Here is a 16930-nt window from a genome sequence, read left to right as displayed (position 1 = left end):
GTACGTAGTAAATCAGAGGACTTAATTTGAACTTTTTTGTAATTATCTTCAGCATACATGCTTATTACAAGGAAAATGAATTTTAATTTGCATGTGCTTGCAAATAACAATTGACATAATTATAAATGTTAATGAGATGTAAATAAGGATTGTCATAGTACAGTCTTATAGATACACAGAAGTAATAGTCTTCACTGGGGATTACATGCTGTCCACATGTATAGACTGCAGCTCTAGTCCAAGATGGCAACTAAACCTTAGCCAGCAGCTGCCCACTTTCACCATTAGGGAAAGGGGGCTAGTCACAAGTGCAGTGCCTTTGAGTTTTCCTCAGGAAACTCTTGCTCCACCACTATTAGGTATTTAACAGAAAGGAAGAGGAGGGGAAATAGAGAGGACTCTACTTCTGTACAAACCAGATAGCCTAGATCCTCTGCATTTGTGTTCCATGCAACCAATGACAGTATGCAACAGCGCAGGTGTCCTGAAGGTGGTCCACAACGGTAAGCACAGAGTGATCCAATTGGCTGCTGCCTCTGTTCAGTATACAAAGAATAAAAAAAGACTTAGAAGAGAAGGGCAGTGTTTTCCCTTCCTTTCCAGCAACTTTGCTAAAAGAGGAGAAAGCTGGAAAAAAGCTGGAAAAACATCTGAGATATCTGCTTTTACGGGAGCCTTGTGTGGGCAGCATCTTCACCCTTTCCCCATCTTCACTTTCCACATCAGGTTTCTGACAGTGATGGAGGAAGAGCTCCTTGAGAAAAAAACTCAGCAGGCACTGGACAGATGACTAGCTCTTTCTCCCCCTTCTCATTCCTTATTCACTATGTATATGCAAATACATACATTCCAAAATCTGGGGAGGGGGGCATGAAATTAGAAAACCACCTAGTCCAAAGCATTTTGAATAAGGGAGACTCAACTTGTATGTAATTTTTGTAATAAGGTGTAGATTTTTGCCCTTGGTTTTACCTGAAATAATTCGCAATCAATTTTGAGGCAATTTATGATAGTAAAGTTAAACTAGGCAAAGCATACTTTAGGGACTACGTTGACAGGGGTTGATAGGAACTGGAGGCTTAGTATCTGGATTAATTGCAAAACCACCTCTGAACAAATTGTGCCAAGACAGGTTCACTTTAAGTTTGCCACAAATGGGAAATGACTTGGAGGCACGCAACAACGACAGCGTTTAAATAAATATTTTAATAAATCAATTAATTTTTTTCTTGGTTGTATTCCTCTCTCTACTGGTTTTGCTGACTTATTTATTACAATATTTATAAGCCAAAGTAATGTGTGAGAGATAAGCTAGTCTACACAAGTTTATAATTTCAGAATCAATACAAAAATTAAAGTAAGTTAGGATTTTTCTTAAATGTTCCTCTGCATCTTTGGTAGGGAAGCTTAACCTCCCCAGTTGCTGTTAGGAGAACCTTCCATCAGCTCGAGTCAACAAAGTCAGAGGACAGGAAAGATAGGAGTCATAGCATAACATGCTGTCCATGGCCACATAAAATGTAATATATTTTAGTTTAAATATATATGCACAGCATGTATGCCTATTGTAGTGCAAATAACCTTCTCCATCCATTTCTACTTCTGGGCACTGTTCTAATATTTCCAAGCAAACACTGTTGCTGAATTAAATACACATGAAAATGCATTTGCCACCTTTAGAAATGTCAGATTTTTGGCATGGAGAACAATTTGTGTTCATCTCAGGTTTCTAGAATACTGTGTTTTGCTAGTCATAAAACTGTCTTTCTAATGCCTCCAAAAGTTATAGATCTGCGTTAAAATCATCACATCCCCGTAGATACACAGAGATATGCTCTTTATATATTAATTTAGCCCCTCCTAAGTAGTTTTCTCACATGTACCAGTTTAGGCCATCCTTTTGTCTTAGAACAAGACTTCTTATGTGACAAGAGCACAAGTTTACATGTATTATATATTCTAGAACACTTTCTAAATGTATGCAAAATACAGTATATTTTTCTAGGTTTTGTAAATACGATCCCAGTGACTTAATAAAGCGAAAAAGGAGCCCCCGGTGACGCAGTGGGTTAAAGCCCTTTGCCGGCAGGACTGAAGACTGACAGGTCGCAGGTTCGAATCCGGGGAGAGGCGGATGAGCTCCCTCTATCAGCTCCAGTTCCTCATGCAGGGACATGAGAGAAGCCTCCCACAAGGATGATAAAACATCAAAAATCATCCAGGCGTCCCCTGGGCAACGTCTTTGCAGACGGCCAATTCTCTCACAACAGGATGCTCCTGACACGACAAAAAAATTTAAAATAAATAAATAAATAAAGCGAAAATAATTGTCAGATTAAATCCACAAACTTGTAGCAAGCTTGTCATTTCTATGTTCCTAATATTCAATGTTTACTCTTATTTGTTAATATTTTCATTACCTTATCTGCTAGTTATTATTATTCCTTCCTTTCTTAGTTGCAATACAAACTAAGAGTTGTCTGTGTACTTCCTTTTCTCTTTTAATTTCCAAAACCCTACACCATTATTGTTGTTTCTACTACTTAAATCAAGCGTGGGAATTGTGCCACGCTCCAGATGCTGCTGGTGTGGAGATCCCAACAGTTCTGTGTGGCATAGCCATAGGTGATGAAGTTGCAGTCAAACAATACCTGGGCTGAATCTACTGTACATACCTTTCATATTTCTTATTGCAGATATTGTTCCATGTTTACTAATCTCTGACTGTTGCCTTCGTTGTTCCTGTGTATCTTAATCTCATTTCTGACATATAGTGACTCTGTTGAGCTGAGAGTGAATCGCCCAAGGTCACAGAGTGGGTTTTCATGGCCAAGCAGGGATCAACCTTCGTGTCCAGATTGTAGTCCAACATGCAAACCATTACAACAACACTGGCTGACATTATTTTTACATCCTTTCTAAAGATTTCACAATCTTTCCCACTCCTTAGGAGCCAGTTTCTGAGGTGTTTTCACCACTTGACTTTTACTCTTACTTACTTATTCTGTTATTTTTATGGACTGAAAGCATCCTTCAGAATGTATTAAGGTCTTCAGTAGGCATAAATCACATGAATTAAAAGTGTTGTAAATACAGTGTAAGTAATACATTGGGTGAATAATCAGAATCAAAACTGCAGTCAAGTAATTGGAAAAAGATTAGAACCAGGGACCATTTCACCAGGAACCACTTTTACCAGGGACCACTCTCCAACATTAATACCAAAATGGTTACGAATTCCGCCGAGAGGCTAAGGTGGTTGACCGTAAGTTGTTGTCTTTTCAGTGACTGCTACTTCCATATGGATTTATAGAACACTAAGGCTCTTCTGGATAATCTTCGATCCTTCTACTAGTTTTGGAGCCTCCAAACTGGCTGTTCTCTGCAAATTGCATTGAGCTGACACAGGGAAGATCCTCACTTCCAAAACTCCACCATGGCTCTATCCTATGGATGACGGATTTATATTTTATAGAGAAACTTAGAATTAATACATTCTCCTGTATTACAGTATTCCACTCCCTCCTCCCCCTCTCTCCCCACTTCCCTCTTGCTGGAGTAAACCCTAGTACTACTATCTGTAATAATAGTTTGAATGGTGATGCCAGGAATCTTTTGTACTGGAAAGCTTATAATTAGTTGACTTCAAATTTTCTGGCATGTTGATGTCCAAAACACTCATTTCAAAAGTTCACTGCTTTTATGAAACAGTGTAGTCAATGTGTGGCCCGTGCTTTGTCAGTTTACTTGGAACAGCTTTAAATGCCTATCACCCCCATTGATTAGCTTGTTTTATTTTTCTTGATTTGTTTATAAAGGGAAAGTAGAATCTCGAGTTCCTTGATATAGAAATGGCCTCTGTGGGTTCTTTTTCATTTGGCTGTATGAGATCATGGTTTTCAGAGAGTCATTGACTTAAATGTTTGCTACTGCCAAGAACTTGAACTAGCAGTTCTGGCATGTTATGCAACTTGGTCAGCAAACATTGTACATGGTTTGTTGATAAACCATGTTTATCAAGTTGGGGTCTCCTATGCTTTGATTAAAACTTTTCACTTCCCCCTTGCCTTTTTACATTGCAAATTAATTATTTTGTTTGGCACAGTGTAATCTTAGTGTTGGTATCACTTTCCAGAACAAACTGCATTCAGGAATACAGGCTTTCTGTGTTGCTTCAAATGTTGGCAGTCAACAAGAGCTTCCTCTGTTGTAGACTAGGAGTCTGTGGGTTTGGTGGCCTCTGTTAAGACATATCAAGAGTAAGAAAAAAAAACCCAGTTTCTCCTATTTTTTAAAAAGTTGCAATGGTGTTAATTTCACCCACCATAACACGTTTTGAAAGACTTTAAAAGTTGTTTGTAGTTTTTAGTCCCTCACTTCACTAACAACTCATCCATCCTCTTTCCCCTAAGCAGGGGAATAGAGCCAATTCGTAACATATCCATAATTCGCTGTGACTAATTTGCTTTCTCCTATAAAACCTGGAGCAATGCTGTAGTAATAACTGAAAGGATGCTTGTGCAGCTCCTGCTGTTTGAGTAAACTCATTTTAGAAATTTTTGATTCAATCTTTCTTAAAATGACTATGAATACTCCAGAACTTGTCCATCATGTAGCAAAAGAATTCAGATATCATAATAATTATCATTGCCACTTATTCCGAGTTTACTACACTTAATGTGCATAATCTTTATAACCATCATATTACAATACAATACAATACAAAACTTGATTACCATCATTGACCAGCACAAAGCGGAGCCCACGCGCCCTGGAAGAGGAAGCACAGCTCCCCAAACCATCATAGTATAGTGGTTCTCAACCTTCCTAATGCCGTGACCCCTTAATACAGTTCCTCATGTTTTTGTTGCTACTGCATAAATGTAATTTTGCTACTGTTATGAACCGGAAGGTAAATAACAGGATGTATTGTCATTCACTGGACCAAATTTGTCACAGATACCTAGTATGCCCACATTTAAATACTGGTGGAGTTGGGAGGGATTGATTTTGTTATTTGGGAGTTGTAGTGGCTGGGATTTATAGTTCAGCTACAATTAAAGAGCATTCTGAACTCCACCAATGATGGAATTGAACCAAACTTGGCACACAGAATTCCCATGACCTACAGAAAACACTAGAAGGGTTTGGTGGGCACTGGCCTTGAGTTTTGGAGTTGTAGTTCATCTCTATCCAGAGATCACCGTGGACTCAAACAATGATGAATCTGGACCAAACTTGGCACGAATACTCAATATGCCCAAATGTGAATACTGCTGGAGTTTGTGGAAAACAGACCTTGACATTTGGGAGTTGTAGTTGCTGGGATTGATAGTTCACCTACAATCAAAGAGCATTCTGAACCCCACCAATGATAGAATTGGGCCAGACTTCCCACACAGAACCCCCGTGACCAACAGAGAATACTGTGATTTCTGATGGTCTTTGGTGACCCCTCTGACCCCCCCCCATGAACCCCCCCAAGGATCCCGACCCTCAGGTTGAGAAACATTTGTATCACCCATATTGTGGAGTGGGAGCTGAGACTTAATATGCACAGGCACTCATATGCACTCATTTTAGACTTTAATTGGGGTTCTCTTGCTCAGAGCTGGCAGTTTTAACCATCACACTGTCATACACATCCATTGGACTGAATGAAAGCTCTGGGAGAAAGAAACAATGGCTGGCCTCCGATGCTTAGCAAGCTGGCTTTGTGCTTCTGCCACCGTGTTCAGCATATCATGACAAGTAATGTATTGTGTGTCAAACTATGGTTTCTAGGCTGGTTGCAAAATTAAGTCATATTGTATGTAATTATGTTATGTGTAATGAATTGTGAGTACTTTGTTGTTTCCTTACGCTATTAGTAAAAATGTATAGTTTTATTAGCATGCATGATAGTGGGCATCCAAAAAGGCCAAAAGTGGTGCTGTTGCAAGAAGAAAAAAATGATTCGTGTTTCTTTTAGGTCCTCTTGGGGTAGAATATGATCTTTCCTTTCATCACTTTACTCAGAGAAAGGGATGATTCCCTTAAAAAATAGAGTTAAGGTACAGTAGTTACATTGATCCAGGGGTAAGTTGACCCAGATTTTGTGTGTGTCAATTTTAAAATAACGTCTACAGTCTTGTCCATAAGCGTATACAATATCTCTAAAATGATGAATAAAGTAAAATGGACATTTGGACATCTACACCTGATCTGTCCTTTCATTCATTAATTTGGTGCTATTTAAAGAAAGTTTCCAGTACATGAGCCAAATGTAATGGCCCAATTTGTGTCACAGTGCAACATGAGAAAAGTGTTAAGCTTTTTCTGGGATAACAGACTAATCTAAATGACCTTCAACATATTTTGAAAAGACTGGAAAAACATTGAAATCATACTGCTTTGGCTTGAAAAATGAGATGATCAGCTATCAAAACAGCATGAAGGAACTGCAGCACACAGAGCCTTTTCAATTGCCCATGAACCTATTGGATATAACAGTCTCAGGCTGAAAGGAGTGTGCAATATATCTGGTGTGGAAGCCAAAAAGAGGCTGAGGCTTGCAATATATAGCTTGGATCTGGATTGCTTTGATTTCCACTCGCTACAGTTGGGAATTTCAAATGAAATAAGATCATTTGTGTGTTTCAGGATGCCAGAATGCTTCTAAATTGCTTTTTAGAAGCAGCAAGTGGTCATGTTCTAGTGATTCCTAAGTCTGCACCAGGATTTGCAAGACCAGTTATTCTTATTATTAGTTATGTCTTGAACCACTCATTCATTCATATGGAATGCTTAGCAAACTGTTTCTGAAATGTGTAGTTCTGGGTGCAAATGTGTATGGCTTCTAATGCTTGGATATTACAAATTGAGCTCCATTTGCTTTCATGGCTCTATCAAAGTTTTTAATGGCATTCTGTACATATGCAATGTTCATTGTACCATGTGTTCAGCAAAGCAGCTATTTTACAGACACATGTTCAGAAGGTCTTTATTGCTGGTTCATTATTATTGATTAGCATATTGCTGACTATATGCTGTCCATTGTATGCCACCTCTTAAGCATTCTTTTATCTGGTGAGTGCTTGAGCAATGAACCACCTCAGAGATTAAGATCATCTGAGGAGGCCCTACTCTTAGTCCCACCTTCTTCTCAAGCGTGGGCCCGAGAGACATTGCATCTCAGCTGTAGAACCTCCTCCCTAGCAACATCAGATCAGCCCCCTCCCTCCTTACCTTCAGAAGGAAAGTAAAAACCTGGCTCTGGGACCAGGCTTTTGGTGACGAGTGTAGTGCAATATAAATCGGATTATGTACAGTGACTATGGAATTGTCCTTGGACCACGATCGTTAGATGGCATGATTTTAACACTGAATGTATCATTTTATTAACCTCAGAGCGTCTGCTAAGAGGTTTAAAATAAATCAATGAAGCATGCTACCTTCAGTCATCTCCAAGCTGACTGAAGGTAAATATCGCTATTTACAAACTACAAAACTATAAACAGGAGTAGCCAAAGACACGTCTTTCCTCTTAGCTGTACATCACTGAAAGAGTGCATGTGCTCTTATCCGATCCCTGGAATGTGTGATGAAACAGGAACTGTCCAAAGTTACACTCTAGGCATAAATCATAATTCCATGCATTTAACCCTTGCACAGCACAGCATTACATTTTTACACCGAACACACAGAGTTTAAACTATAAACAGTATTTCATCACATTTAAACCATGGTACTGACAGAATGTAATTTTCAAAATGCTTAACTTGTATTAATTTTAACTCAACTGATTTTAAGTTTTTAATGTCTGTATGAGTTGCAAGTCATTGAATAATTGCCATATGTAAGCCAGCTTGTGTCCCCTTTGGGGTAAAGAAAGGAGGAGAATAAAAAGGGTAAATACTACTACTTCTAATAATAATAATAAACAAAACTGGTCTATCAAACATCTAAGAAATCTCACAAAATTTCATATCTGCTGTACATGGATGACCTGAAGTTGTATGGGAAAACCGAAACTGAAATCCAGTCTCTGACTAACACTGTCCGAATCTTTAGCACTGATATCAACATGGAGTTTGGTGTGGACAAATGTTCGACAGTGGCACTGAAGAAGGGAAAAATCATTGAAAGTGCAGGCATAAATATGCCCAATGGCCAAGCGATAAAGTGTCACCAGCCAGAGGCTGGTCCTCATTGTCTGTCCTCATTGTGTACTAAAGCCTTCTCTTTATCTCAAGGGGCAGTGGGTGTGGTCAAGGTGAGGCTATATTATGATTCCCAAGACACAATATGATATTATATGGTTGTAGCATGTACAGCATAGCATTATAAGTACAGACTCCAGGAGAGAATTTTTGAAGGACAGATGAACAGAAGAAGCTCCCCAAAAACAAGGTGATTCCAAAACATGCCAAGGAGATATTGTCTCTTTCTAATTTAGGTCAAATTCTATATCTATAATATCTATAGGAGTCACAGTATTGCTACAGTCAGAGTGGTTCAAGGATAACACTGGGTATTCTGAAGTTAATGTGAAACAGAAATTTACAAAGAATTCATATACCAGTTGTTTATTAAACCATGTTTGTTGTTTCAGATAGGACAATCTGACCCCTCAAATATGCAAATATAGCACGCTTCATTCAGTATACAGAACAATTAGCACGTTTCCCTAAAGCTTATAATTTCCCATAAAATTCAAGCATCGAAGGCATGTCAAAGTTTGCAAAGTTATTTTTCCCTTCTTCAGCTTTTTTTCTGGGCTCATAGGGAACTTTAGCCGGCAGTCTTCCTCTATTTGCATGGTTGTATACTCTCAAATGGAAAATGAATGGCGTTCTTTTCATTCTGTTCATTTGGCCACTCTTCACAAAGAAAAGGAAATGGTTATTTGTTTTTATATACCTGAGCCCTGAGGAAGTTTTGCATAACCAGACTCAAACTTGGCATCACTTTTAAGTGGGTTCTCAGATGTTTCACAATAAACCATTGGCAATGCTACTAATTACCAGTCTTTATGTAAACAATTGTACCTTTAGAAAAATGTCAGTAGGAGTTGTTTACAGAGCTCAGTTTTAAAAAAATATTTTTAATGAATGGAAGCACTTTGCATTTATCCATTGCTTTGAGTAAAATAGTTGAAATAGTTGAACATGGCCATATAGCCCAAAAAAACCTACAACAACCCAGAAATGTTTTTTACTCAGTGCTTCTTGAGTTGTCTGATGTGCGAGACCAGTAATGGTATTTTTTTTCCAACGTGTCAAGTACCAGCAGTATATCTGTGCCCATTGGCTACAGTTATTAATTCTTTCCCGAAAACTCACCTGGGTCTGCCTAAGACTCAGGGACCAGCAAAAGTCCAGGGACCACTACTTTGCACAGCACTACTGTTTCATAAACCATCAAGAACAATTCATTTATCATGAGATGTTTTGTTTCATAGTGGAACATAAGCAAAAATGACTGATCCCTGTCCTGAGAGGATTACATTGTGAACTGGGGTGGGGTGAGAATGAGGGAAGGACGTATAGAGATGATGGGATGCATCTATGCACATGTTCAATAATTACAATAGGTTTAATTTTTCGTCATTGCTATCTGTCTTTAATAAGGCACTCTGATTCAGAGTCCTTGGTTGATCCCCAGAAATTGTGTTGCAGTTTACCCATGTATAAGTCTAGACTTTTTAGTAAAAAAAAAAAAGATTGTCAAAACCTGGATTGACTTACCCAAGGGTCGTTGTAAGTACAGTGGTCCCCTGGTATCCATTGAGATTCAGCTCCAGGTCTCTCCATCACCGATACCAAAATACAGGGATTCTCATGCCCCCATATGTAGTGGTGCAATGATAAACTCAAGGCTTGCTCTTTGAATATATATATATATATATATATATATATATATATATATATATATTCCACCCTTCTCACCCTGCAGGGGACTCAGGGCGGACACAACATATATACAGCAAACATTCAATGCTGGGACATACAACCATAAATATATACAAACATTAAAATCACTTATATTCACATTAAAAGTTGCTTAAAAACCATCTCAAGACACCATTTGCCATATATATATATATATATATATATATATATATATATATATATATATATAAGCATTTGATGGATGAATTGGCCAACTGTACCATACCTTAACTCTTATTTTTTTAAAAAAGGAACCATCCTCTTGTCTGAATAGAGGGACAAAAGGCACAAACTTAATCCATTTCTGGGAGAATCTAAAAGTCTGTACAGTAGATTTGAGTGCAGGGGGTCATCTGGAGATCAGTACTGTTGAACCGAAGCCAAGGCCTATGCATCAGTAGGATACCTGTGTTGCCAACTACCTGTCTTCTCTAATCATTGAATGGAAATGAGTGGGTGAGAACTGATGACAAGATAGGGGGTCATCCCCTACCAGTGCTTCTATCACTTGTGTGCATGTAGAAGGCATCTCACAGCAGGGATCTTACCTAAGAGCCTCTGAAAACGTGGAGCTGGCTTTGATTAGCTCAACAGCTAATTCAATTTCCTACTACTCGACTCTAACTGTAGGCTGTAATTTGGCATGATTATCATGTTATATTAGAACCAGCTCAGCAGATAGTCTGGAAACAATATTCAAACTGACAAACCATCTTCTGTAAGTTGGATTTGTGTGGGAGTTTATTACTTGGGCTATGTGCAGTCATATTTTCTTCTTGTTTTGCTGTTCTCACATCAATGTAGGACAGGGATGGGCAAACTTTCAAACTTGGTGGCCACATGCAACTACTCCCTGCTGGCTGGTGATAGAAGGAAGAAAAGGAAGGAGGAAGGAAAGATACAAGGACGAGAAATATGGAAGGAGAAAGCGGGAGACAGGGAAGGAGGGAGGAAAGACGGAAGGAAGGAAAGAGAAAATGGAAGGAAGGAAGGATGAAAGGGAAGGAGGAAGGGAAAAGAGAAGGAAAAAGGGAGAGTAGTATGGAAGGAAGGAAGGAAGGGAAGGAAGGATAAAGGAAAGGAAGGAAAGACAAAAGGGAAGGATGAAAGGGAAGGAGGAAGGGAAAAGATGGAGCAAGGAAATAAAGAAAGGAAGGATGAAAAGATGAAAAAGAAGGATGAAAGGAGAAAAAGGGCAGAAAGGAGAAGAAAGGGGGAGATGAAAAGATAAAAGGGAAGAAAGAAAGGATGAAAGGGAAGGAGGAAGGAAAAAGAAGGAAGGAAAGAAGAGAAGGATGGAAGGAAGGGAAGGATAAAGGAAAGAAGGAAGGAAATACAAAAAGGAAGGAAGGAAGGAGAAAGGGAGAGAAGAAAGGAAGAATGAAAGGGTGGAAGGAAAGAAAAGAGGGATGGAGAAAGAGGGAGGGAAGGAAGAGAGGGAAGGAGGAAGGAAGGACGAAAGGGTGAAAGGGAAGGAGAAAGGAGGAAGGGAAAGAGGAAGGAAGGAAAGAGAGAAGGAAGGATAGACTGGTGAGAGAGAGGAGGTCCTGAGAAAAAAAGCCTAAGGGCCACATCTGGCCCTTGGGCCTGGGTTTGCCCATACCTGATGTAGGATATGCTTCGTTTCTGAGACTCTTTCAATCCAATTTTGAACATGTCCTATCACATAATATTTATCCTATTCCATCAGTAATCCATTGGAATCTTTTTGCAAAGCATCACAGAAACAGATTAATTGCACATGGGATTCTAACTGTGATCTTTTATTTAATACAGTTCTGAGGTGCTGTTTATACATGTGATCAGTATGCATTCTATCAGCTAAAATCTTGTGAGAATGGTAGTTCGAGACATCCAGGCCACATCACTGCACAATATTAGAATTTTTTTTATATAAAAAAGTGGCATAGGAAGGCATTTGAATGGATTGGAAGGAGCCAGCCAAAGCACGGTGTTTTCAAAACATAGGAATAGGATGTGATGGCATCAGTGTGCATCCTGTCTGAATACAGAATGCACCTCATGCTAAAAGAATATGGAATGAATACTGATACAAACAGAGTATATCCCCATGGGATAAGGTCCTTGGATATCTTTTAAACAGCTCTGGCTAGGCTCCAGGCAGTGGCATTTGTTTTGATGATCTATGAATTGGACATATATTGCATTTATCTTAAGGTTTATCACTTTAAGTAACTGCTACAGAATAGGGAAAATGGGATGCTTTCTCCAATGTATCCATAAATCCTTGTAGGTGATTAAATAAATAGAGTTTTGTATATGATCCCTTATTATTATGATAAACTTTGTACCTCCTAATGGCAAATTAAGTAAGGTAAAAACAAAGAAAGCTTCTTGTTCTAGTCTATTACCTCTGATTGTTGCAAATTTTAACTTCTTATGATGATACTCCTTTAGAAATATGTGCAGACAGTTTAGTTTTGTGTTATAGCCATTTCTCATCCATCACAATTAAAATCAAGGGATAAGAATGTTCAAGTTACTCAGGAATTGATTTTGTAGAAAGCTTTAACTACTCAGATGAGTAATACAATACAATTGTCTTAAAACAATTTATTTTCCTCCACAGTTTATTTCAGGATTTGAAGTGCTGGAAATACTGTATACATGGCAAAGAACGTAAAATTTCTTTCAACAGTTTTAATGTTGTTGTTGCATGATTACGTATCATCTGAAGATGGTGATATAAGATCAAGTAAGTATCAACATTATTTTTAACCTATTGCTTATTGATGAAAAGTCCAGGCTTTCTGAAAGAAGATTCCATTTCCCCTCCTATATGATGCCACATACATTGCAATGGTTGGATGATGATGATAATAGTTAATAATAATAATAATAATAATAATAATAATAATAATAATAATAATTTCCTTTAAACAATTTAATATAATTGAATTTAAATTAATATTATTAATAATAATAACAATAGTAACAATAATTTTGCTTAAAATACAGTATGCCCCCATATCTGTGGGTCCTCTCGAGGTCTTCCAGTTAATTCCATGGTATGTTTCTACTCGAACCATAGCTGCACCCTGAAGAATCTATCAATTTCCTAGAGAGGGTTTTTCTCTGGGAATTTCCTAGGTATCCCAGGATGATCCTAAGGTAACTTCTGATTATAGTTGTTCATTTCAGTTGGGTTCACTATTATCTATACTTTCCCGCTTTCATGGTAAGTTCAGAAATTTATGTCCTACAGATACAGGGGTCATAACTGTATGTTAAAAGAATGATATATTTTGTCATAAAAATATACACCTTATATACTTAGCTCTCTAATTTAGAATATTATATTTAAACTGCACAGTATGACAGTTCAACAATCACAACTTTAGACATTCTGGGAGCTGGGTAGGAATCCAGTGTTCTTCCTCCAGTTTTACAGGAAGGGGATCATTACTTTTCCTAAAACTGGGAAGATATTTTTCTTCCATACCGTCTCTGGGATTGCCTTTTGACTAGACAATTCCCCAGATCGCTTGGCCCCAACAAGGACCCAAAATCTTGTCCTCGCATTTTACTGTTGTGCTGTACCCAAAGTTATAATGCTCTATCCTATACTGCCCTCTGTCTCTACTGCTGCCACATCACCTACACACTTTATCCATCACCAGTCCTCCCACTCATGCCCAGAAACTGATAATTATCACCGAACTCGTTGTTTATTGGTTTGATGTTTGCATTTATATTTTGTTATAATGTTGTTGTTTTATTCTGTTTTATGCTGTTGTTTATATATTTTAATATGCTATTTTTTAACCATGTTGATCAGGCTCGTCCCCATGTAAGCTGCCCTGAGTCCCTTCAGGGAGATGGAGGCGGGATACAAAAATAAAGTTGTTGTTGTTGTTGTTGTTGTTGTTGTTGTTGTTATTATTATTATTATTATTATTATTGTATTGTCAAAGGCTTTAATGGCCAGAATCATTGGGTTGCTGTAGGTTTTTCGGGCTGTATGGCTATGTTCTAGAAGCATTCTCTCCTGACGTTTCACCTGCATCTATGGCAGGCATCCTCAGAGGTTGTGAGGTCACAGATGCAGGCGAAATGCCAGGAGGGAATGCTTCTTGAACATGGCCATACAGTCCAAAAAACCTACCACAACCTATTATTATTATTATTATTATTATTATTATTATTATTAAACACTTCAAACTTTTCTTGCATGCCCAATATTGCTTTCTCATGTCTTCTTCTTAACTCTTTGACTTAAAGGATTTCCTCACATTGATGAGGTCTCCCATGTTAATTTGCCAGCCTCTGGGTGAATTGGTGAGGTAGCGGGACAATCCCATCGCTCCTTACTCTGCCTGGTCAGCAGCAATGTCTCCCCATCTCACAAGGGGAAGTGTTGCCATGCACCTTGTCCCTGTGGTAGCCCAGTTGTTCCAAATGGAACATGGTGAGGCTCTTGTGTTGACGACACAGCATCCTAAATTGCTGCTACCCCAGTTGAGCAAAGGAGCCCCACTGGAAGTGGGGCTATATCATGTGATGGGTGGTGTAGGGCTCAATTGGGGCAGCAACATCCTAGGATGCTGTGCCACCAACACTAGAACCTCCCCGTCATGTGATGAGGTCATCAGTGTCCAAAGGGGGGGGGGGAGTCTCCCAGTGGTCTCTTGAGTAAGGAGTGTGACATATTTCCCACTCTCCTTTCTTGTATGTGTCATTTCATACAGACTTTCTGGTTTGTCAAACCACTATTGTATTTGACCCAGGATATTAGGTGCTTTCTAAAACCACTATATTTGTTGGTGAATCTGAAGGGGTGTTCCCCCCCTGCAATGCTTAAACTCCATGTTTTAAGGTACTATCAATCACAACTTTGCTTGCCTCAAAGTAAGCTATATTTAATGATGCCATGTAGAAGCAATGTGGCAAGGCTGAAGTTGCTTAACAGCATCTCTGTTTTATACATTATCGCTGGTTAAAGCCAGCAATAAAATTGTGGAATTCAGGTTCACAAGAAAGTGAAAAAGGCCAAAACAATATGAATACCTGCCTTATTTCCACAGCAGAATTAATATCAATCTCAGGAGACACTATTTTGATGGGGAAACATTGTGTGAGAGCAGATTAACCTCTCCTTAGCCCAAGCATTATCTACAAATTTTCTGAAAAGCCAGTCCTGTGTCTTGTGTAATTTGGTCCCATGTTTCATTTTGATACAGTAGAACTTGCTCGCTTCTTCATAATATGTCTTGGACTCCAGCCACCACATACAAATAAGCTTGCTTGCTTAATTTATTTAGCTAGATTTAGTGAGAACCACTAAAGTCTACCTTTTCTTTAAGCTGACAAGACTTCTGTGGTGTATATGGGCTGCCACATCTGGTTCTATTCCTGAGGTTCTGGTTTTTGTTGGATACCTCCAGGTATAAGGAGAGAGTGCAAAGCCTCCAGTGGTGATGGGCTAAGATCTAGATCTAAGATCTAGGCAAGAGGAAAAACCTTTGTGTAGTTTCATTCATGGAGAAGTTGTTTGCGATAATTTTGCAAGACTTAATCAATTTGTTGGTGCAACTTGCAAAGAAAAATAGAAGTAATGATTGATAATTAATATTTAATGCTTAATGATCTCACCAGGTCTCAAGTTTTGGCCCAGAAACTTCAAGACCTGGAATGCTCTTGAACTGGCAACCCTGTGTGGGTGGAAGCTCCATGATTTTTAGATATGATTCTAAATTGCTTAAAATCTCTTATTTGGCTCCAAAACTTGGTAGCTTTTATGTACATGTACATATTTTTTGTAAATATGAACATTTCAGGCCCCAAACAGACCTGTTGAGAAGGCTTCTAAATGACCTTCTACCCCATGTTTTCTTGAGATGAGGAAATAGACCATTTTATACCAATTCTCTTTGGGATGGGTATGAATAGAGAGACCCATAGCTTACACTAAGGATTTAGTCTTTGAGCAACATATCTAGAAACATATGACTTTCAAACATTGACACACAACAACAACAACAACAACAAAAACAAAAACATTATAGGCCGCCGTATCTCCCCAGCGGTACTCAAGGCGGCTTCCAAACAAAAAGGTAAACATTCAATTCCTTGATGATAAACAAACACATAAACCAAAAATGGTGCAAAATAACATCATTATAAACTCAGAGATTATTAAATAAAAAAATGAAATAAATAAATAAATAAATAAATAAATTATTTTTCTTGGTGATATGGGACCAGTTTTTAGGTGTTTTCATTTGCCTCTATCCAGCAAAACTGCATATTGGTTGAAGTTTTGCAGTTTTTGACATAAGATTGAGAAATGGTTGGCACATACCGCTATATTAGAATACATCTTTTTGCACGATAGAATTAAAACAGATTCCCATACATGTCAGGAATTCCAGAGCACAAACAATTTTCGCTTATTTGTTGTAAGCAATATATAATACATTATGCAGACATAGGGAACTTACAGTGAATAGAGAGACATGAAGCAAGACTATTTGATGATATATTAATTTGGTATATTTGGTTACATGGTTAGGTACTATGTGGTTAGCAACAACTAAATGTAGTTAGATGTGACCACTTTCTGAAAGTATTTCAAAGCTTGCGGTTTCACTTTGGTGAATTGTCATAACCACAAACCACACTTCAGGATTTTCAAATAGTTTAAACCATGCCCTCTGTACTATAGAAAAAAATGTATTTTGCTACATCCGATAAACAATGCTGGTAATATCTAAAGGCATGCAACAAATTGCATATTAACAAATAAAGGCAAAATAGATTTAGCATAAAACATTATTTGGATGGAAGTGACTTCTGGGATTGATTGAGTTCTTTCTATACTGCATTCAATCAAAGACACTGATAACAGTGTCATATACAATTTAAAATGCATCCAAACCAAAAAAATTAACCCAGGATAAGTGGAGGGTCATATATTGCTTAATATGGAAGCAGACTGTTTTAGGAACCAGAAAATTTTAGCTTCCCAAGAAACAAGA

At 38.2% G+C, this 16930-nt stretch overlaps 1 protein-coding gene across 1 annotated transcript in view; it reads left to right on the top strand.

The window, feature by feature from the left end:
• The window catches only part of COL21A1 (collagen type XXI alpha 1 chain), a 111852-nt gene that overhangs the window by 11758 nt on the left and 83164 nt on the right, over positions 1-16930 (top strand). The window contains exon 2 of the mRNA XM_060788089.2: positions 12523-12648. Coding sequence (XP_060644072.2) covers positions 12561-12648 — 88 coding nt within the window. The 5' untranslated portion in view covers positions 12523-12560. The remainder of the gene's footprint in view (positions 1-12522; positions 12649-16930) is intronic.

This window comes from Anolis sagrei, chromosome 1, assembly GCF_037176765.1.
Source record: "Anolis sagrei isolate rAnoSag1 chromosome 1, rAnoSag1.mat, whole genome shotgun sequence".
NCBI classification, from domain to species: Eukaryota; Metazoa; Chordata; class Lepidosauria; order Squamata; family Dactyloidae; genus Anolis; species Anolis sagrei.
The sequence above is the reverse complement of the archived record's forward strand: the minus strand, read 5'-3'. Positions and strand labels throughout refer to the sequence as shown.